Consider the following 24,939-nt stretch of genomic DNA (forward strand, 5'->3'; position numbering starts at 1 on the left):
TGAAATTGTACCCATCGTTCGGCAACATGTTCCAGAACGTTGTCATAGGGACGGAGCGCCGCGATGATGTCTGCAGGCAGTTCGAATGACAGTTCGAAGATTCTTATCGTTCGTGTGCCGAGACCTGCGCGATCGACGGTAACGGGTCCGACGCTGCCGTCGGAATGACAGAAGCGCAGTCCACGTTTTGCCTCTTGAAACACCTTGTCGCAAGCCGCATCGTTGATCATTTTGACGTAGACGGTATTGCTAACTATGGACAAGTGGATACTAATTAGATCCGTTGGTGGTATTTTAACTTCATCGCCAATAAATTATTCTACCTCCAGGGCTTTGGGTCGGGCGAAGTCGGAACAAAAGTTGAAACGTAATGTTTTCTTCCAATAGTTGTGCGCCATGGTGGTCTAGAAGGAAAACGGCACATACAGCGGCCTAAGTAAACACAAACACATGGTGCGCGCCTCGCCAGCATCGCTCTGGCGCGTGACCGCCTCGCAGCACTGCCGGCGGCAGACTGCCATGGGTGGTGATAATTTCGATGTTTGTAACATCTATCATCAGTTTCTTTTGCGTTGTGAAGGTGATGGTGATGAGTCCCTCAACAACGTTGTGACAGGTGACGTAAGCTGGGTTCACTACTTTGACGCATGAAACAGGAGAATATCAATGTATTTGCGCCACAAAGGGTCAAAAAAATGGTTCAAATGGTTCTGAGCACTATGGGACTTAACTACTGAGGTCATCAGTCCCCTAGAACTTAGAACTACTTAAACCTAACAAACCTAAGGACATCACACACATCCATGCCCGAGGCAGGATTCGAACCTGCGACCGTAGCGGTCACGCGGTTCCAAACTGACGCGCTTAGAACCGCACGGCCACACCGGCCGGCCACAAAGGGTCACCGGAGCCAAAAGTGATCGAGAGCCAGCTGGCGAAGTACTGGAATGTTCAAGGTGCGGTCCATATGGAATATATTCCAGAAGGCATAAACTCTGCAAGATACCGCCTGACCCTCAAAAAACGAAAAGCACGAATGGGGAGAGTTCGTCCACCCTCCCCTTCAGCATGATAATATCTAACCACACAATAGCGCTGCGACATCTGCAGTAAACCGATGGCTTGGGTTCACTGTCACTGATCATCCTCCATAAGGTCCCGACTTGACCCAGTTCGAGGTCCATGTGTTTCCAAAACTTATAGAACGTATTCGAGGACTTCACTTTGATAGCGATGAAGCGGTGCAAGCAGAGGTGAGGTTGTGGCTTCATCGACAAAGTCAGACATCCTACAGTGACGGTACCACCAAACTTGTCTCAAGTTGGGAGAAATGTGTTCGTGGCCAGTGTTACCATGTTGAGAAATAAATAGGTTGGCTTGAAAAGCAAAGCCCGCATCTCGTGGTCGTGCGGTAGCGTTCTCGCTTCCCACGCCCGGGTTCCCGGGTTCGATTCCCGGCGGGGTCAGGGATTTTCTCTGCCTCGTGATGGCTGGGTGTTGTGTGATGTCCTTAGGTTAGTTAGGTTTAAGTAGTTCTAAGTTCTAGGGGACTGATGACCATAGCTGTTAAGTCCCATAGTGCTCAGAGCCATTTGAACTATTTTTTGAAAAGCAAAGATTTAGAATGTTAATAAAGTTCGTTTTATCTTAAAAGTTTTACGAGTTTTCACCCAAAAAAATTGGGAGGCGTTACTTTTCATCACGCCCTCGTAATGTTGCACTTTGGATTAGCAATTTGACACTTAGCTACTTAGCAAACAGAAGACGCACACTGTGCAAAATCTTCTGTTTTAAGAACAACTTTGCGCGCTTGGTTTAACTACCCCGTAGCACATCAACAACTGCAATTTACAAGAAAATACTTCGTCTTCAGATAGCTACAATATCTTTGGAGGGGTGCTCAGAAAGACCTGATGGTTCCATTTAGATATTCAGACGGCGTTAACTGTCGGCTGTAGAGAGGACACGAGAGAACAGTAGCCCTCTTTAGGAAAATTTCCGGCGTGCCTAATGCATTCAATGGCCTGCCGTTTCGAACTAACAGTCGTCGAGCCTAGTGTCTGAGGCTTTTAACCTGGGGAAGATGGCGTCAAGCCTGCAAGTACCTCCTGGGCAATATAATGACACAGAGCCCCGTCGTAGGCGTGGCGTCCCTGTGTAAAACGTTTACAGCCCTCCAGCGTATCACAGGCCACTCGTCAGCCGCGCGGTCCCAGTTTATGCGGCACGAACATTATCCTTCCGGCACAAAAGCCTTCGTGAACTCTAAAACGTAAATGGCAACATAAACCCACTGCTGTGCGATGAAGAGTCTCGCAAGCAGCCCAGCAACGCCCTGCAGAGCTTTCAGAGTACAAATGGAAACTAATAAAAGGTAATTATAGAAAAGGCTTCAAAATTGGTCTGAATTACCTTTTTCCTGTGGCTGAGGGTATTTTTAACAATCCAAAATATTAATCGAACGTAGCATGTATTGGATCTGTGCGACCAGATACCCAGTTCCAGCTGCCCTCCCTCTCCATCCAACAACCTCCCCCGCCCCCACCCAGTCTTTTCCCCATTACAAAGAAGCCTCTACTGTAGTAATTGTGGTAGCAAATCATCAATGATTAATTCTTTTGTTTTGTTTTATGTCCATGGTGCTCTGTGGCTCGGACGAGTCTAAGGAACCCCACAACGACTACAAGTTGACATCAGATACATGCGATTATTCTTTAAAATTTATTCTACCGGCCAGGATATTCTGTGACCACGCCTTTTGAAACTTTCGTTGTAGCGTCACATTTTTATTAATTGATAAATAATCACAACTTATGTGTCGGTAAATGAATATTTTACATCCCCCTGAACTCAGCTCCCTTTTACGTAGAAATTTGATAGGAAAAAGTATCAGTAATTACCAGTATGAGATTTTCACTCTGCAGCGGAGTGTGCGCTGATATGAAACTTCCTGGCAGATTAAAACTGTGTGCCCGACCGAGACTCGAACTCGGGACATTTGCCTTTCGCGGGCAAGTGCTCTACCATCTGAGCTACCGAAGCACGACTCACGGCCGGTACTCACAGCTTTACTTCTGCCAGTATCTCGTCTCCTACGTAGCTTTACTTTTGCCAGTATCGCGTCCCTCGTAGGAGACGAGATACTGGCAGAAGTAAAGCTGTGAGTACCGGGCGTGAGTCGTGCTTCGGTAGCTCAGATGGTAGAGCACTTGCCCGCGAAAGGCAAAGGTCCCGAGTTCGAGTCTCGGTCGGGCACACAGTTTTAATCTGCCAGGAAATTTCATATCAGTAATTACGTGAAACAGTGTGGTGCAATCGATGGAAAGCACAGCGTGCGACGCAGCTACGCTAAAACCGCTGGCGAGAACTCGACATCAGCGTCAGTAGCTTCACAGCGGGAACAGGGAGCCTTAGGAGGTCTATAGCGCTACAGACTGTCAGTACGCCGACCACTGCTGTAAGTTCCCTCGACAGACCGACAGAGAAAGAGAGAGAGGGCGTGCGCGCGTGACTCGCCGAAGCAGTGCGCCAACAACGACACTAGACACAGGTGTGGCACCACTTTCCGGTTCCGCGTACAGCGTCACTATGAACGTATCCCCGTGTGGGGCCTGCACGGAAAGCGAACGTTTTAAGATAGTGTTCGTCATCGTCGTGGCCCAGCACATGGCGTAAAGTTATGGAGTATCACTGAGAGCTATAGAACACGATCACCTCTGGCTCACATAGCCGCCAGTTTTGATTGCAAGCATTACGTTTCGCCAAGCAGCTGTTCCTCATATTCGAGGTCTCCGTAACATTTTTATTCGACAAGACAACTCAATCACATGTGGCCCTGCTGTCCTCACCTGCTTCTATACAGAGGTTGTTCGACTGTGCCCTGCCCAACGCGTTCTGCAGATCTCTCACAGATGGAAAACAGCTGATAATGAGTGGTTGAGAGATCGGCACGTCACCAATCGCCAGCCACTGCGATTGCTGGCCTCCAGCAAAGAGCTGAAGTATCATGGAATGTCGCACTACCTGTACATGACAGTAAGCTGACTCGATGCCCACCTGATTACAACCATTATAGATGCCTTAGATTGCGGCTGTTTGTATTAAATTTCGCTTCCAGGGTGCCAACAAATTACCTAAAAATGTACACTACTGGCCATTAAAATTGCTACACCAAGAACAAATGCAGATGATAAACGGGTATTCATTGGACAAATATATTATACTAGAACTGACATGTGTTTACATTTTCATACAATTTGGGTGCGTAGATCCTGAGAAATCAGTACCCAGAACAACCACCTCTGGCCCTAATAACGGTCTTGACACGCCTGGGCATTGAGTCAAACAGAGCTTGAATGGCGTGTACAGGTACAGCTGCACATGCAGATTCAACACGATACCACAGTCCATCAAGAGTAGTGACTGGCGTATTGTGACGAGCCAGTTGCTCAGCCACCATTGACCAGACGTTTTCAATTGGTGAGAGATCTGGAGAATGTGCTGGCCAAGGCAGCAGTCGAACATTTTCTGTATCCAGAAAGGCCCGTACAGAACCTGCAACATGCGGTCGTGCCTTATCCTGCTGAAATGTAGGGTTTCGCAGGGATCGAATGAAGGGTAGAGCCAAAGTTCGTAACACATTGGAAATGTAGCGTCCACTGTTCAAAGTGCCGTCAATGCGAACAAGAGGTCACCGAGACGTGTAACCAATGGCACCCCATACCATCACGCCGGGTGATACACGCCAGTATGGCGATGACGAATACACGCTTCCAATGTGCGTTCACCGAAATGTCGCCAAACACGGATGCGACCATCATGATGCTGTAAACAGAACCTGGATTCATCCGAAAAAATGACGTTTTGCCATTCGTACACCCAGGTTCGTCGTTGAGTACACCATCGTAGGCGCTCATGTCTGCGATGCAGCGTCAAGTGTAACCGCAGCCATGGTCTCCGAGCTGATAGTCCATGCTGCTGCAAACGTCGTCGAACTGTTCGTGCAGATGGTTGTTGTCTTGCAAACGTCCCCATCTGTTGACTCAGGGATCGAGGCGTGGCTGCACGATCCGTTACAGCCATGCGGATAAGATGCCTGTCATCTCGACTGCTAGCGATACGAGGCCGTTGGGATCCAGCACGGCGTTCCGTATTACCTTCTTGAACCCACCGATTCCATATTCTGCTAACAGTCATTGGATCTCGACCAACGCGAGCAGCAATGTCGCGATATGATAAACCACAATCGCGATAGGCTACAATCCGACCTTTATCAAAGTCGGAAACGAGATGGTACGCATTTCTCCTCCTTACACGAGACATCACAACAACATTTCACCAGGCAACGCTGGTCAACTGCTGTTTGTGTATGAGAAATCGGTTGGAAACTTTCCTCATGTCAGCACGTTGTAGGCGTCGCCATCAGCGCCAACCTTGTGTGAATGCTCTGAAAAGCAAACCATTTGCATATCATAGCATCTTCTTCATGTCGGTTAAATTTCTCGTCTGTAGCACGTCATCTTTTGGTGTAACAATTTTAATGGCCAGTAGTGTAATTATGTATTCTTTCTACAATACTATATATGCAAAATAAGTCAAATTTATTTATTTGCTATGCTTCCTATTTTGCACTTTTAATGATCAAAGGCGTATATCGAATTTTTAGGATACTTCCGCTTTTTCGATATAAGCACTGTGGTCATAAAGCCGCAATGGTGTCTGACATACACCATATGTAAAGACACTTCATTAAACGGTTGGCCAATATCTCCACAACATCAGAAGTACTTCGCCACCGTCCCAGACATTCTCCAGGGTCAGCAATCTCCAGACAAGTCTGTCACAGCTTCCTCCTTCTGGAGCGGCACCGAAACCCTTGGCCAGCCTTATCACGATGCCGTCAGACTTCACCCATCATCCCTGACACTCCTTCAAGGTCAACTGCCACTAGACGGCACCGCAGTAGCTTCTTCCTTTTTCAGAACCTGAAGTTGAGTCCACATCAGAAATCACGCATAGTCCTTCCAACGTCTCGAACCCGCACACCTCCCTTCCACCTAGCCCATCCCGTGCCTCATCCACCCCTGAAATGTCTGATCCAATCTTATGTGTCTATCTTAGCACAATATTTTTTTTTTTTTTTTTTACTTTCCTTTCCAGGCACGATTACTGGATTCGTTTTGCTTTTTGTCCAGTGCCTTTGGGTATAATGATATTCCCCACCAGAGATCCCGCAACCATTTATTCTATATCTACATCTACGTAATTACTTTGCTATCCACAATAAAGTGTCTGGCAGAGGGTTCAATGAACTACCTTCAAGCAGTGTCTCTACCCTTCCACTCTCGAACGGCGAGCGGGAAAAACGAACACTTAAATTTTTCTGTGCGAGCTCTGATTTCTCTTATTTTATAGTAATGATCATTTCTCCGTATGTAGGTGAGTGCCAACGGAATGTTTTCGAAATCGGAGGAGAAAACTGGTGATAGAAATTTCATGAGAAGATCCCGTCGCAACGAAAAACGACTTTGTTTTAATGATTGCCACTCCAATTCACGTATAAGATCTGCGGCACTATCTCCCCTATTTCACTATAATACAAAACGAGCTGCCCTTCTTTGAACTTTTTCGATGTCATACGTGAGTCCTATCTGATGGCGATCCCACACAGCACAGCAATACTCCAGAATAGGGCGGACAAGCGTGGTGTAAGTATTCTTTTTAGTAGACCTTTTGCACCTTCCAAGTGTTCTGCCAATGAATCGCAGTCTTTGGTTTGCTCTACCCACAACGTGATTTACGTGAACGTTCCAATTTAGGTTATGTTAATATGCGGATCAACACCAACGTGATAATAAAATTTGCTTTATTAGGTGTAGCCAGGACACCACTTAATTTTACAACAGATAACCTTCTTTGGAAAATAAAAAGGCTTTTCTCCTGCCCAAAAATTTAGTATCAAAACACGAATATTGAACCTTAATAACTGAACAGATTTTACGTTCCTTGGTAGTGTTCTCTCGATGCTCTCCAACGAATGCCGAGGAGTTAGACGGGCGCCGCTTCCTGGTCGAAGACTGGCGTATTGAAGACGGGCACCTGGTCCATCCGGCTGCGACGATGTTTCCTCCTGGCGGCGGTCCGCGGCAGGTCGAAAGACGCCTGTTTTCTTTCCTGCCGGCTATTTAACCCGGCGGCTCTAGTCTTCCGTCGCGGATTCTGCGGTGAGGACTGGCGGCCGTTGCCGATACCCGACTGGCGGATGGTGATGTCATCGTATTACCATCCGCGTCGGAAAAAGCGGTCGCGCGCGTGCGTATTCCGCGGCTGCTTTCATGTTTGGCGGGAAACGCCTCTAGTGCCGGCTGTCGGAACGCGCCGGAACTACGTAGCAGGTGCGGCTTATTCTGCAGCGGTAGCCGGCCGTTGTATTTGCGTGGCTGTGCGCGCCACGGCAGGTTATTTGTAATTGTAATCCCTAAGTATTTAGTTGAATTTACATCCTTCAGATTGGTGTGGCTTACCACGTAATCGAGATTTAGCGGATTTCTTTTAGTACTCATATGAATAACTTCACATTTTTCTTTATTCAGGGTTAATTGCCACATTTCGCAACTTACAGATATCTTATCTAAATCCTTTTGCAATTTGTTTTGGCCATCTGATGACTTTACAAGACGGTAAAGTCATAGTTTACGGTTTCAAATGCTTCTGCACCCACCTATGACCTCCAAGCAAACTTCTCTACCCTCTGGGCGTAAAGATTTTACATCCATACCACACCCACTTCTGACCTTCCAGTAGCATCATTTTCTTCTTCCCGTGTTTCCGTGCCCTCCAGAGTCAACAGGCTAACTTATCAGGTGCTCCCGCGCTCACTTGCGCCCTCTTAGCCCACCAATTTTCCTCTTCGAGCGCTTCCACTCCTAATCTCCTTCTCCACCCTCTCTCTGCCCAACTCCTCTCCCTCCCTCTCTCCATCTCATCTTCCCCCACTCTCGGTCCATCACCTCCTCCCTCTCTCTTGTCCATCTCCTACTCCCAATCCCTCTCCCTCCATCCCCTCCTCCAACCTCTGGGTACAATTTTTTCACGTACTTTCCTGATTGCTTTCGCACCACTTTCAACCATCTACGATCTGTACGTCTGTTCCAATATTTGGTCTCCTTATACGCTCGTCCCTTCCTGACGGCTCGCTTCTAAGCTGCAGCCAGTCTTGCCAGTCGCTCCGGGTCCGTCCACGCCAGGCTCGCGATGGGACCGGGATCACTATCTAGGGACGTGGCTGCTGCATACCTCGGACGCCTCCATGCCTCTAAACTACCAACAATGGACGTTAGTTGTGGTCGCCCTGCTCTTGGACATTCTTGTGAAGTGATGTACTAGGCACTGATGTAAACAGACTGTTATTATTATTGTATTATTTTACATATTTTATTTTGCTTAAATAAACTATTATTATTATATTAATACAACAGCATTAATACAACATTTAACGAACTACTAAATTGCGAGGATTCTCCTGAGCTTCTTGAAATAAACACAGAAACTCCAATAAAAATCCCACCAGAAAATATAAACCCAACGAAAATTCAGGAAGTCTACAAAGCTTTGAGCGAGCTCAAGAACTACAAAGCAAGCGGAGAAGATCAAACATTTGCAGAACTGTGAAAATACGCAGCAGAACCCGTGAAGATATCATTACATCAATGCATAGTTAAACTCTGGATCGGAGAAGAGCTATCAGGACATTGGACTACAAATATCATACATCCATTACTCAAAAAAAGAAGAAGAATCAAATCCGGACAACTACAGAGGGATTTTCCTACTGGATTGCACATATAAAATATTGCCAAAGAATTCTCAACAATCGCCGTAAAGACCAACTTGGAAAGGAACTAGGAGAATATCAAGGAGGGTTTGGACCCTGGAGAAGCTGCTCTGAACAGATTATCACATTAAAATTAATAGTGAATGCCTACAAAAGGAGACAGAAGCAACTAGTCATAACCTTTGTAGACTTCAAAAAAGCTTATGATTGCATCCACAGATCTTCTATGCTGGACATATTAAGAACTTTTGGACTTCATCCCACATTAATAAAAATGATAAAATGAACCCTTACAAACACCAAGTCCAAAGCAAAATTCAGAGGAGAACATTCTGAGCCATTTACGATTAAAACAGGGTTTAGACAAGGAGATGGTCTATCACCACTGCTCTTCAACTGTGCTCTTGAATACTTGATGAGATAATGGTACAAAGAGAATCCTAAAAACATAACAATTGCAACAAAGAAATATGATATAAACCTAAATTGCTTGGGATTCGCAGATGACTTGACATTACTAGTTAATAATGTACAAGAAGCTAGAAATCAAATAATGAGCCTGCAAAATATAGCGCAAAAGTAGGACTCCAGATATCTTTCGAAAAGACCGAGATGATGGTAACAGACCCGCTAATAATAGACAACGTAACAGTAGACAACAGAAAAATTAAAATAGTGAAGCAATTTAAATATCTTGGAGAGATTACAACACAACTTGGATGAAAAACCTGCTTGGCAAGAAAAACCAATAAAATGCTAAAATCTCAAAAACTAACATGGTCTACATACAATAAGAAATGTTTATCAGTTCAAACAAAATTAAAACACTACAAGATGATGGTTCAGCCAGAGGTAACACACGCAAGCGAGATTCTTTTTAAAGTCACTCAGAGAAAAAGAGGCGACAAAATACTAAAAGTAGAGAGAAGAACAGCTAGAGCATGTATAAATCAAAATCTCCAAAAGGAAGGACAGTGGCGGATAGTGTTGAATAAAGTAGTGTACAGGGAACTGGAACCTATCACAGATACTATACGTAAAAAGAGGATTTCTTTCATTGGCCGTATAATGAAGGCACCAGAAACCAGATTAGCAAGAAAAATTATGCAGAAACTGTGGAATCTGAAGCAATAAGTAGGATGGGTCAAGGAAATTAAAGAGGATATGGGAGAACTATATATAACCTTGGATGATCTGCAAAACAAGACAGAAAATCTCAAGAAACAGAAACACAAGAAAATAAGATTTCGACCAAAAGTAGACAAACGGCGCGCAATGAAAATGGTATTTACAGACGAGGAAAGAACGAAACATGCGCTTACTGAAGAAGAGGACCAGGAAATGATTGATTAAAGTGGTCCAATGGGGCAGCAAAAAAAAAACCAGCACACTTGACAATGCTGCGCATTTGCTATATATTGGAAATGGATATATGCCCTAACGTCCTTCCCCACCCTCTCTATATCCATCTCCTCCTCCTCCTTCCCTCCATCCTTCTCCCTTTGTCCATCTTCTCATCCTCCCCCACTCTCTCTCTTCTATCATCTCCTCATCCCTCTCTGTCCATCTCCTCTTCTTACTCCCGCTTCCTGTATATCCTCCTCCGTCTCTTTCAGTCCATCTCTTCTTCCACGTATGTCCATTTCTTCCCACTTTCTATCTCCATATACTGCTACCCCTCTTTCTGATCTTGAGGGTTGCTTCTCGTTCAGTTTCCGTAGTAGTATTCTAATCGTAAGCTGATAATCCATAAATATAACTTTTCTGTTTTGTGTGAAAACCAACTGCGAGGAAGAGAACAAAACGAACATTGTTGTGCATGAAGTTTTTCTTCAGTGAGAAAGAATATGCTGGTAGGAACAATTTTTCTAATGATTTTAAATGGTTCAAATGGCTCTAAGCACTATGGGACAACATCTGAGATCATCAGTCCACTATACTTAGAACTGCTTAAACCTAACTAACCTAAGGACATCACACACATTCATGCCCGAGGCAGGATTCGAACCTGCGACCGTAGCAGCAGGGCTGTGCCGGGCTGAAGGGCCTAGAACCGCTCGGCCACAGAGGCCGGCTGTAATGGTTTAAATGCCCAATTATCACAGGTAAAACTGGCTGCGAGAAAGAAAACAAAACCGCACATATTCACAGCAGATCAGAGCACAGCATTTTTTTTCCTCGCAGTGCGTTTTAACAGGAAACATGTACGCTGTTGTTTAAAAAAATTTACAGCCTGGTCCGTATGAAAGTTCATTGACGAGTCTTGTAAAAACCTGAAGTAAATTGGTGAAGAACTTGTCAAGATTTTTGCTAAAGACGTTTCCCTATTACAAAACGTGAGACAAAAAGGACTTTTCAACTGGAATTGTCCAGAAATTTATTAAGATAACTTACAGAATGGTTAGATGCGTCGTTTTGTAGCAAACAACGTCAACTTGCTCATAAAACAGTCAAGAGTCATTTTGGGTCAATGTGGCTACCATTTGTGGTGCGGCAAACCTCCCGCCGGTAATCAATTTCTTCCCACGCTCGTTGCAGCGGGTTGTAGCAAATCGGGCGTAACTTGTTTAACGGCAGCACAGATTCGATTTTTCAGGTCGGCTAATGTGTTTGGTAGGGGAGGAACATACACATGGTCTTTAATGAAACTCCATAGAAAGAAGGTTAGTGGTGTCAAGTACGGGGAACGGGGTGGCCATGCGATTGGAACTTCACGGCAAGTCCACCGGCATGGGAAGCGATTGTTGAGGAAACTTCGAACTTCCGTCAGGAGATAAGGTGAAGCACCGTCTCGCTCGCAGTAAACCACCCCATCTCGGTCATCTTCATAAATTTTGGTGGACTGATGGTTCAAATGGCTCTGAGCACTGTGGGACTCAACTGCTGAGGTCATTAGTCCCCTAGAACTTAGAACTAGTTAAACCTAACTAACCTAAGGACATCACAAACATCCATGCCCGAGGCAGGATTCGAACCTGCGACCGTAGCTGTCTTGCGGTTCCAGACTGCAGCGCCTTTGGTGGACTGAGGGCAAAGCTTTCCTAATATATTCAACATAATCATCAACTCGTAGGCGACCTGGTGATTTATTATGTCGCAGTGAACAACCAGACTCACCAAAGTTCTTGTGCCAAGAGCAAACTGTAGGCTTGCCTGGAGCTTCTTTAGTGTATTCGGTGCGAAATTTGCTGCGAACAGTTGTTACACAGTTCGTTCCATGAAAGAAAAACACACACCGAGCTCGCTCAATACCACTGGAAGTAGGCGTTTTAACTCTACACTACGCTGGCGCTCTTGCAGGCGGAATGGGGAACTGATGCACTACGTGAATCAATTTTCAGATTGTTTGCTAAAAATGACACATCTACCGATTCTGTAAGTTATCTCAATAAATTTCTATATCATTCCGAAGTTGTAAAGTCCTTTTTCAGTCTCCCACATATTTTAAAAATCTATAGTCTATGTCCATTCGGACGTATATTAACGTGTAAAAATTTGAAGTAAATCGATCAAGAATTTTTCAAATTTTTTGTTAACAACGATTCCCCTTTTATATATTACATGTATATTTTTAATATATATATATATATACATCCGTCGAAAATGTCCGTTTAAGTTCCAAGTAAAAGTTTGAAGTAAATCGGTCAAGCATTTTTCGAGGTTCTTGCTAACATTTCTCCTTTCTATGTTAGATATGCAGTTACGAGGTTGGAACTTAAATAGTGGTAACTTTTATTCACTACCGATACAAAAGAGTTACATGTTTGTACATGCTGCTGTCCTTCAAAGTAGTCATCAGAGTTGTGTAGAAACCGTTTCCAGCGATGTGGAAAGCGTACTATACCGTTAGCAGAGCCTGTTCTGTTGATGGTGCGAATGGAGAGGTCTACTGCCTGTCGAATATCTGGAACAGTTCTGAAGCGAATGCCACGAAGCCAGAACTGAAACGCCAATCCAACGAATGGCGTCGTTATGGGTCTGCGCGAAAGTCGAAAGTGTGTCAGAGCCTCAGCATGGTGAAAGCTATGGTAATTCTCGTGTACGACTGTGATGGTGTCATCCTAACGCACTACGCTCCACCACGGCAGACCGTCAGTGCACAGTATTACTGCTCGTTTTTGGAGCATCACCTGCGACCAGCCTTGCGAAAGAAGCGGCTACACTTTCTGCGCAATCCACCCATCATTTAGCACGACAATGCGCAGGCGCATACAGCGCAAGCTGTGGCTGCTCTGTTCGGTCGATGGGACTGTGAAGTACTGTACCATCCACCACACTCCCCGGACTTAAGTCACTGTGACTTTGATTTGATTCTGGAGGAATCATTTCGTGGTGTTCTCTTCAGAACTGTTCCAGAGATTCAACAGGCAGTAGGCCGTTATACTACGCCTTCCACATCGCTGGCAGCGGATTCTACAAAACGCTGGTGACTACGTTGAAAGACAGTAACAAGTGCAAACTCTTTTGTATCAGTTGTGAATAAATAGTTGCCACTATATAAGCTCCAACCCTCGTATATAGGATGTTGCTGCAGCAGGTATACAAAAGTACGTGCGTATACCATGCATTGTTCTGTCAAAATTTCAAAGCAATCAGTTATGGACTTCCGGATTGTGATTTTGAAGAAAACAAACATTTACATTCATATACAGGGTGAGTCACCTAACATTACCGCTGGATATATTTCGTGACCACATCAAATACTGACGAATCGATTCCACAGACCGAACGTGAGGAGAGGGGCTAGTGTAACTGGTTAATACAAACCACAAAAAATGCACGGAAGTATGTTTTTAACACAAAGTATGTTTTTTAAACGGAACTCCGTTAGTTTTGTTAGCACATCTGAACATATAAACAAATACGTAATCAGTGCCGTTTGTTGCATTGTAAAATGTTAATTAAATGCGGAGATATTGTAACCTAAAGTTGACGCTTGAGTACCACTCCTCCACTGTTCGATCGTGTGTATCGGACTTAACATCTATGGTCATCAGTCCCCTAGAACTTAGAACTACTTAAACCTAACTAACCTAAGGACATCACACACGTCCATGCCCGAGGCAGGATTCGAACCTGCGACCGTAGCAGTCGCGCGGCTCCGGACTGAGCAGCGCCTAGAACCGCTAGACTACCGCGGCCGGCAATTACTTAGGTATCCAAAGGGAACGGTGATGGACCTTAGGTACAGAAGAGACTGGAACAGCACATTACGTCCACATGATAACACCTTTTTATTGGTCTTTTTCACTGACGCACATGTACATTATCCTGAGGGGTGAGGTACACGTACACACGTGGTTTCCGTTTTCAGATACGGAGTGGAATAGAGTGTGTCCCGACATGCCAGGCCAATAGATGTTCAATGTGGTGGCCATCATTTGCTGCACACAATTGCAATCTCTCGCGTAATGAATGTCGTACACGCCGCAGTACATCTGGTGTAATGTCGCCGCAGGCTGCCACAATACGTTGTTTCGTATCTTCTGGGGTTGTAGGCACATCACGGAACACATTCTCCTTTAACGTACCCCACAGAAAGAAGTCCAGAGGTGTAAGATCAGGAGAATGGGATTGACAGAATTGCACTCGATGATTAAAGTCATCACCATGTAATTGCTGATGTAGCGACACATGAAACGGATGAAAGCGGTGACGATGCAGTATGCGCATGACACTACTTTGACTCAGCCCACCGGCTCTCGCAGAGTCCCGTGTACTCATGTGTGGGTTCATGGCAACAGCAGCTAACACACCAACTGCACCCGCTTCTCCTGTGACGGGCCTGTTACGGACCCGTTTGCGTGCTACGACCAAACCTGTTGCATACAGTTGGGGGTAGATGTTTTGTAATGTGCGGCACGTTGGACGCTCTCTGTCCGGGTACCGTTCTGCATACACCCTGCAGGCTTCAGCTGCATTTCGTCGACACTCGCCATAGATGAGTATCATCTCCGCCTTTTCAGAGTTCGAATACACCATGGTCACAGTTCCTACAACACTACACTATCACAGACATCTGGTAACACGGTGTACTACAGTTGGTCTGCGTACGGAGACGAATGCAGAATAACAATAGCAGCAAGCGTTACATGCGGACACTGCAACAGCTAGACCAAACAACAACATTGCACTGCAGCCACATTCGTAAACACGGTCGTCATTGTAAACATGTCCCTGCAGATGCTGCTCGCCGACCGTGGCCCGTGTTTGTTACAACACGCAACTTAACGTCGGAGGTTTCAAGCGTCAACTTTAGGTTACAATATCTCCGCATGTAATTAACATTTTACAATGCAACAAACGGCACTGATTACGTATTTCTTTATATGTTCAGATGTGCTAACAAAACTAACGTGGTTCTATTTAAAAAACGTAGGTTTGTGTTAAAAAACATACTTCCGTGCATTTTTGTATGGTTTGTATTAAACAATTACACCAGCCCCTCTCCTCACGTTCGGTCTGTGGAATCGGTTCGTCAGTATTTGATGTGGTTTACGAAATATATCCAGCGGTAACGTTACGTGACTCACCCTGTATAAGTGTTGTATTCTACTTTTGCTGTTATTACAATCGCAAGGATCCATAACACAGGATGTGGTGACAAGCTATACCTGAGGGGAGGGAGAGACACAGCAATGAAGTGGAACCTCCTCTCAGAAGTGATCGCTGGCCCCGCGACTCTAACAAACTCAATAGCTACAGACATCCAAAAAAAACAGAAAGACGACCAACTACTTGGTGCCAAGGGCAAAAAGATACACTATGTGATCAAAAGTATCTGGACACCCCCAAAAACATACGTTTTCCGTATTAGGTACATCGTGCTGCCACCTACTGCCAGGTACTCCATATCAGCGACCTCAGTAGTCATTCGTGAGAGAGCAGAATGGGGCGCTCCGCGGAACTCATGGACTTCGAACGTCGTCAGGTGATTGGATGTCATTTGTGTCATACGTCTGTATGCGAGACTTCCATACTCCTAAATACCTCTAGGTCCACTGTTTACGATGTTATAGTGAAGTGGAAACGTGAAGGGACAAATAACTGTTCAAATGTGTGTGAAATCCTATGGGACTTAATTGCTAAGGTCATCAGTCCCTAAGCTTACACACTACTTAACCTAAATTATCCTAAGGACAAATACACACACCCTTGCACGAGGGAGGACTCGAACCTCCGCCGGGACTAGCCGCACAGTCCGTGAAGGGACACGTACAGCACAAAAGCGTACAGCCCGATCTCGTCTGTTCACTGACAGAGCCCGCCGACAGTTGAAAAGGGACGTAATGTGTAATAGGCAGACATCTCTGCAGACCATCACACAGGAAGTTCAAATGGTTCAAATGGCTCTGAGAACTATGGGACTTAACATCTATGGTCATCAGTCCCCTAGAACTTAGAACTACTTAAACCTAACTAACCTATGGACATCACACAACACCCAGTCATCACGAGGCAGAGAAAATCCCTGACCCCGTACTATGACAGTTAGGCGGGAGGTGGGAAAACTTGGGTTTCATGGTCGAGCGGCTTCTCATAAGTCACACATTGCGCTGGTAAATGCCAAACGACCGCTCGCTTGGTGGAAGGAGCATAAACACCGGATGACAGAACAGTGGAAAAACGTTGCGTGGAGCGACGAATCACGGTAGGCAGTGTGGTGATCCGATGGCAAGGGTTGGGTATGGCGAATTCCTGGTGAACGTCATCTGCCAGCGTGTGTAGTGCCAACACTCGTAAAATTTGGAGGCGGTGGTGTTATGGTGTTGTCGTGTTTCTCATGGATGGGGCTTGTACACCTTGTTCTTCTGCGAGGCACTATCACAGCGCAGGCCTACGTTGATGTTTTAAGTACCTTCTTGCTTCCCACTGTTGAAGAACAATTCGAGGATGGCGATTGCATCATTCAGCATGATCAAGCACCTGTTCATAACGCACGGCCTGTGGTGGAGTGGTTACACTGCAATAACATCCCTGTAATGGACTGGCCTGCACAGAGGCCTGACCTGAAGCCTATAGAACACCTTTGGGATGTTTTGGAACGCTGACTTCGTACCAGCCCTCACCGACCGACATCGATACCTCTCCTCAGTGCAGCACTCCGTGAATAATGGGTTGCCATTCCCAAAGAAACCTTCCAGAACCTGACTGAACGTATGCCTGTGAGAGTGGAAGCTGTCATCGTTAAGGGTAGGCCAACACCATACTGAATTCCAGGATTACCGATGGAGAGCGCCACGAACTTGTAACTCATTTTCAGCCAGGTGTCCGGATACCTTTGATCATATGGTGTATACTGTGTTGTGGAAGGAGGAAATGGCTGCATTGTCTCAAGTGGTAGCCATCGCGGAGTTGTGAGTAGAGTCTGGAGGGGGGGCTGGTGACAGGCGGTGTAAACAAGCGACACACAGGGGGGAGGGCTGGCTGCCGGCGGTACGGCTGGGTGTGTGAAGCAGCGGTAGTGCTTGGCGGAATGCGCTTCGGCTGCAGTGCAGTGATGACTCTGGAGCCGCCAGTTACTGTCGGAACGCTAGGCAGAAGCAGCGGGTCACACGGTGGAACTGGGTTTCGTCGAGGCAGTGTCCGGCGTCTCACGGAATTGCTTGCAGTACTGAGTCCGTGTGAGCTGCTCTGCTCGTTGTCGCCGCTTTATTTGAACGTTACTGGCTAATTAATGGTTGGCCATTGTAATTCCGGAACTTCTGCTCCTGAACCGAAGGCGATCTGTAAGAGCGTGTGTTCACCGTTTGAGGATGCCTCAGTGTAATTTTTCTACTGTGAACCTTGTTTAAAGTTTCAAAAATTTTAACTTCCCATTAAAGGCGATTCAATGCAGCCTTACTACTGCCAAATCGCGAACGTTTGTTTAAATTTTGAAGGGTTTAGTTCGCTCTAATAGAAATGTTCGCGGTAACTTTACCGTTGTGAATATATGCTTATGGTTTTTTAAAAAAGAAATAATTCTTTTCTAAACACACCTCAGGATAATTTTTTTCTCTATTTTAATTCACCTTTTAAAGATGCTTAAAGTTTTGAAAAGGCTATAATCCACTCTTTACAGTTGGCTCAGTTGAATTGTTCACTTATGTAAAAAAATAGCTGAAACTATAAAATTTAACGTTTTCTTTTATGCTCTAGTTAGTGGTTGTGTTAGAGTTAAGCATAAGTCTTCATCACCTGGTTCACACTAGCTTGTTGATTAGTAGAAGTAAGAGCATGATGCATTAATTACTGTTTGGTGTGTTTAGATGAACTCCATTTTTTAAAAAATATTGCTCACATTATTCCACGCTTACCCCGGTGCCTAGGTCAACTAACAGGATCCACGACGAACGCCATGTCATGTCGGAATCTTGTTCTGCGGCAACATTTGTCGCGTAAGAATGATACTGTAAATGTGCTGCATACTGCCAGGTGTTGTTGAATCCCAAATGAAGTTATGGAACTCGTGTGTACGTATATTTTCAAGTATCTGAATTTTCCCAATTTTTTTACAATGAAAAATTTTTAGTATTTTCAGATTTCAAGTCAAGTGATATTTTACTTCAATTAAAGTCTGTATAAACATTTATTGTGAGTCTCTGTTTTACGATTCAGATTGCTGAGGTTGTCTGTAAAATCATATATTAATTCTTCTATGCATACTGCTAGTGCACACTGTTGAAAGTGTTCACAGTATCTTGGAAAATAAAAAAAGATTATATTTTTGACATCAAAAATATATTCTTTTTTTATTTTCCCCGACGTAGGTTCAGTCCTTCCGTTCCGGCAGCATGTTTCCTGCTTAACTAACACATCCATGTTCTCCTGAGGAATACCGTGTCAAATTCTCTCCAATAGGCGCGATAGAGCGTCAAAATGCCTCAGCCTACTTTCTCACTGACTGGAGTAGAATTGTCTTCACTGATGAGCCCTGCTTGCAACTGAGCACAAATAACCACAAAGATGTGTCTGGAGACGCCCCGGACAGTGATAGGGTACCTACCTGAACGTCGCTCGCCATACTGCCCAACAATCAGCACTGATGTTCTGGGATCCTGTTTATTTTGATAGGAGAACCCCTTCGGTTGTCAGCCGAATCGCGTTCGCGGTACAGCGGGTACGTTGTTGTTATCCTGTTCCTTGTTTTGTTGTCTTTCATGGCAAGCCATTATAGGCTTACATTTCAGCAAGAGAATGCCCGCCTGTACACTTCGAGAGTTTCTGCTGCTTGCCTTCGTACTTGCCAAACCTTACCTTGGCCAGCAAGGTCGTGGAATTTCTCCCCAATTGAGAATTTTTAGGGCATTATGGGCAGGGCCTTCGAATCAGCTTGCAACGGCCTTGCCGCAGTGGATACACCGGTTCCTGTGAGATCACCGAAGTTAAGCGCTGTCGGGCGTGTCGGCACTTGGATGGGTGACCATCCAGGCCGCCATGACCTGTTGCCATTTTTCGGGGTGCACTCAGCCTCGTGATGCCAATTGAGGAGCTACTCGATCGAATAGTAGCGGCTTCGGTCAAGAATACCATCACAACGACCGGGAGAGCGGTGTGCTGACCCCACGCCCCTCCTATCCGCATCCTCCACTCAGGATGACACGGCGGTCGGATGGTCCCGGTAGCCCACTCGTGGCCTGAAGACGGAGTGCTTCGAATCAGCTCAGGATTTTGACGATCCAATTCACCAGTTGGACAGAATTTGACACGATACCCCTCAAGAGGATATCAATTAATTTTATTAATCTATATAAGCCGAACAACTACTTGCACAACGGCCAAGAGTTGAAGCAATCGTTATTGACTTTCTCAAATTGTGAAACTCTTCCTCTTGAATAAATCATTCAGTTTTTCTGAAATTGTAACTGTTTGTTTGTATTTTTTGTAAATGTAAATGCAGTCACAAGTTGTAAAAGCACTACATCTACATCTACATTTATACTCCGCAAGCCACCCAACGGTGTGTGGCGGAGGGCACTTTACGTGCCACTGTCATTACTTCCCTTTCCTGTTCCAGTCGCGTATGGTTCGCGGGAAGAACGACTGTCTGAAAGCCTCCGTGCGCGCTCTAATCTCTCTAATTTTACATTCGTGATCTCCTCGGGAGGTATAAGCAGGGGGAAGCAATATATTCGATACCTCATCCAGAAACGCACCCTCTATAAAGCTGGACAGCAAGCTACACCGCGATGCAGAGCACCTCTCTTGCAGAGTCTGCCACTTGAGTTTGTTAAACATCTCCGTAACGCTATCACGGTTACCAAATAACCCTGTGACGAAACGCGCCGCTCTTCTTTGGATCTTCTGTATCTCCTCCGTCAACCCGATCTGGTACGGATCCCACACTGATGAGCAATACTCAAGTATAGGTCGAACGAGTTTTTTGTAAGCCACCTCCTTTGTTGATGGACTACATTTTCTAAGGACTCTCCCAATGAATCTCAACCTGGTACCCGCCTTACCAACAATTAATTTTATATGATCATTCCACTTCAAATCGTTCCGCACGCATACTCCCAGATATTTTACAGAAGTAACTGCTACCAGTGTTTGTTCCGCTATCATATAATCATACAATAAAGGATCCTTCTTTCTATGTATTCGCAATACATTACATTTGTCTATGTTAAGGGTCAGTTGCCACTCCTACTATACTTGATCGCGTCTTTTAATGAAGAAATGGTTCAAATTAGAAAATACAATTTAATCGCAGTTGACGGATGTGTGATCAACGACTTACAGTGAGGTCTAACAACATTTCCTTCGTGTAATAAGTTACACAACAAATAACATTATAGTACCATGGATCCACATCAAACACATGCACACAACATTATCACTAAGCATGCAAAAAAAGTCAAAATGGAATATTCACAATCAATATAGCCACGATAATGTAGCCAGTGTAGTGTTAAGAAACGAATGTGGTAGTCTTCAGAACCAAATTCATACAATATCTATTACTTGAAACGAAAATAGTGGTTATTTAAAACGAATTTCAGTGCCAACAGTTTCAATTTAGTAAAGAAGACAAGAGTCTCTAATCAGTCTTGTTCTATATTCTGCAAAATTAATATGTAATTTGTACACCACCTTCAGCGGCTAAATTCTGCCATTTTAATTACAGCTTTGTTAATTAATTCCACTAATTCGTCTTGATTGACTTCACTCGAAACTGTGGTTACTTTTAGCCACTTTTGCTGGAAGAGTATTCGTTTGATAAAATAATCTAGATACCTGAATGTCTGTAACGTCTTCAATCATTATAATTCAATCTGCGACAATTTATTTCATAGCTTTGATATCCATTACACAGTCTCACTTTTTCTGTAAAATTATAGGTGGAAACAATTGAAGTCAACTACTTAAAATAACCATCAGAAATAACAGCACATTTCAATGATTTATTAACTTGTAAGTAAACCAAAATTGAGAGAGCGAGCTGATTTATAGAATGTTACTTAGCTGTAGAACATTTCAGTGCATTTTCGTCGTCCACAACGAATGGCTTGAGAAGTATCGGCATTCCATGTAATGAAGTGTCTCCGTCCATAAAATTAAATGATGATCCACGCGATCACACGATTATTAACGTCTAGAATTCATCGAGCCATATCTGCCATCGTTCACCGCTATTGACAAACTTCGAGAGATGATGCACACTGACTACCATGGCTGACGGACTGTCTCCTAATCAACAAGTAATGCCTTTTATCTACGTAATGTATATCTCTCTCGGATGTTAACAAAATGTTTATACTATTTTCATATCATTTAAATCTTTACAAATGAATTTAAATGTACCATTGAAAAGTAATAAAAAATTACAATTTCGTACAGACAATAAAAAATTTGAGGTAGTTTTACAAGCTGCAAACAGGCGGCACGGTTGTTACTTTTACAGCACTTTGACGCATATACTGAGATGCTTAAAATACGTAATAAATTGAGGACGAAGAGAAATAAAAATTAATTATGTGCCAAATACTACAAATTTACCAAGCCTTTATAAGTTGTGTTCGGGTCTGAAGACGAGTTCGAAGGCGAGAGTTTACCTCCAGCATCTAAACTATCACACAAGCGGTGAAGCAGAAAACTTTCCGTTACACTATCGACTTGTTTTTATTAGTGTGAAAAGGAAACTGAACACAGCGTACCCTAGTGATCAGATTGTTCGATACTGTCATAGTAGTTGTCACTGCCTTCATGTAATCGATAATAAATCTCTTTCTTGTATTTTCTTTCATGTTATTTTTCCCGTGTCCTATGTCTGACGCATGGACTATTATTATTTCTCTTTCCTGTCTCAGACGTTATGTCTGGTTAAAAATGGAAAGTGACACGGACCTTGATCAAGCGTGACTTCCTTTTAACTGTACCGTATATGTTACATTCCATTTAGGAACTTTCGGGTAATTGAACATGTATCAATAATTACATATTTCTGTAGTTGTATATATACGTTTGGATGTAGCTGTATTGCGTTGATATACTGGTGGATATTGTGTGGTATGACTCCTGTAGTTGATAGTATAATAGGTATGATGTCAACTTTATCCTGATGCCACATGTCTTTGACTTCCTCAGCCAGTTGGATGTATTTTTCAATTTTTTCTCCTGTTTTCTTCTGTATATTTGTTGTATTGGGTACGGATATTTCCATTAGTTGTGTTAATTTCTTTTTTATTGGTGAGTATGATGTCAGGTTTGTTATGTGGTGTTTTTTTATCTGTTATAATGGTTCTGTTCCAGTATAATATGTATTTATCATTCTCCAGTACATTTCGTGGTGCATACTTGTATGTGGGAACGTGTTGTTTTTTTATTAGTTTATGTTGTATGGCAAGTTGTTGATGAATTATTTTTGCTACATTGTCATGTCTTCTGGGGTATTTTGTATTTGCTAGTATTGCACATCAGCTTGTGATGTGATCTACTGTTTCTATTTGTTGTTTGCAAAGTCTGTATATATCTGTTGTGGTATTGGGATCTTTAATAATATGCTTGCTGTAATATCCGGTGTTTATTGTTTGATCCTGTATTGCAATCATGAATCCTTCCGTCTCACTGTATGCATTGTCCGCCCCCGGTAGCTGAGTGGTCAGCGTGACAGACTGTCAATCCTAAGGGCCCGGGTTCGATTCCCGGCTGGGTCGGAGATTTTCTCCGCTCAGGGACTGGGTGTTGTGTTGTCCTAATCATCATCATTTCATCCCCATCGAAGCGCAGGTCGCCGAAGTGGCGTCAAATCGAAAGACCTGCACCAGGCGAACGGTCTACCCGACGGGAGGCCCTAGCCACACGACATTTCATTTCATTTTCACTGTATACATTGCTTTTGTTAGCCACGTGTTGGATGCGTCTTGATCGATGTGTGGCTGTGTTAGATGATATGGGTGCGTGCCATGTAGTGTTTTCTTTTTTCAATTTACTTTCTTCGTATCTGTTGATGTTATGTGATCTAAAGGGTTGTAGAAGTCGTTATGAAATTGCAAAGGTGTAGCCGATGTATTTATATGAGTGATTGCTTTGTGTATTTTGCTAGTTTCTGCTCGTTCTAGAAAGAATTTTCTTAAATTGTCTACCTGTCCATAATGTAGGTTTTTTATGTCGATAAATCCCCTTCCTCCTTCCTTTCTGCTTAATGTGAATCTTTCTGTTGCTGAATGTATGTGATGTATTCTATATTTGTGGCATTGTGATCGTGTAAGTGTATTGAGTGCTTCTAGGTCTGTGTTACTCCATTTCACTACTCCAAATGAGTAGGTCAATATTGGTATAGAATAAGTATTTATAGCTTTTGTCTTGTTTCTTGCTGTCAATTCTGTTTTCAGCATTTTTGTTAGTCTTTGTCTATATTTTTCTTTTAGTTCTTCTTTAATATTTGTATTATCTATTCCTATTTTTTGTCTGTATCCTAGATATTTATAAGCATCTGTTTTTTCCATCGCTTCTATGCAGTCGCTGTGGTTATCCAATATTTAATCTTCTTGTTTAGTGTGTTTTCCCTTGACTATGCTATTTTTCTTACATTTGTCTGTTCCAAAAGCCATATTTATACCATTGCTGAATACTTCTGTTATCTTTAGTAATTGGTTGAGTTGTTGATTTGTTGCTGCCAGTAGTTTTAGATCATCCATGTATATTTTTATTTATTTCTCGTTCAGCTACAGGCAAAGCGTGATACACTTACAAACATCAACATAAAAATTTAAATTAACATTAACAATGATTTACAATAAAATTTTCAGGGTTTCCAGCCACAAAAGTGCTTGGTCACTTATCACATGTATGTCCATCAGATTTCCTCCCTTAAGTCCGTGTACGTCGCACTCAACTATATGCTGCATGGTTTGACTCTCTCCGCACTCACAATTGGGGTCCTGGGAGAAACACCACTTTTTCAACAAATATCCGCACCGACCAACACCTGTCCGCAGACGATTTAGAGTTACCCACACTCTACGTTGGAGTTGGAAGCCTGGAACTCGTTGAGATGGGTCCTCAATAAGGAAACTGTTATTCACTTTGCTTTCCTGCCATTGCTGTTTCCACAGGTTATCGATATCAATCTGTTGTTTGAGTTCTTTCCAGAAGGGATTTCTTGACATCAATCTGTCAGGGGGAGGAGGTAGGTCCCTGAACTTTTCTTTGTACCTCTGGATTGCTCTTTCACGTCTAATCGAGGGTGGTTCGATATTGGCAAGGACGGGTAGCCAAGGTTTCGGGGTGGGTCTTACTGTTCCTGTTATGAGCCTCATTGTCTCGTTAAGTTGCACATCAATATATCTGACATGCCTACTGCGGGCCCAGACGGGTGCGCAATATTCCGCTACACTATACAGAAGTGCCAGTGCTGATGTGCGTAGAGTTTCAGTGGAACATCCCCAGGTTGTTCCTGCCAGTTTCATTATGATGTTGTTTCTTGTTTTCATTTTTTGGGCGACTTCGTACAGGTGGCTCTTATATGTGAGAGTGCGATCTAGCTTAACACCCAGATATTTTGGCGTTCTATCGTTTTTCAACAATTCACCTTTTATTTGCACTTTTAGCTCACGATTTGCATCTTTGTTACACAAGTGCATTATTGATGCCACGGATTTAGTCGGATTTACTTTGAGGTG

General features: G+C 43.8%; 1 protein-coding gene across 1 annotated transcript in view; it reads left to right on the top strand.

The window, feature by feature from the left end:
* Positions 1 to 450: 450 nt before the first annotated feature.
* LOC124788486 (mucin-2-like) overlaps positions 451 to 24,939 on the top strand; it is a 166,903-nt gene continuing 142,414 nt past the window's right edge. Inside the window, exon 1 of the mRNA XM_047255756.1 lies at positions 451 to 540. Within this exon, the coding sequence (XP_047111712.1) occupies positions 451 to 540 (90 nt within the window). The remainder of the gene's footprint in view (positions 541 to 24,939) is intronic.

Source organism: Schistocerca piceifrons, chromosome 3 (genome assembly GCF_021461385.2).
Source record: "Schistocerca piceifrons isolate TAMUIC-IGC-003096 chromosome 3, iqSchPice1.1, whole genome shotgun sequence".
Lineage (NCBI taxonomy): Eukaryota > Metazoa > Arthropoda > Insecta > Orthoptera > Acrididae > Schistocerca > Schistocerca piceifrons.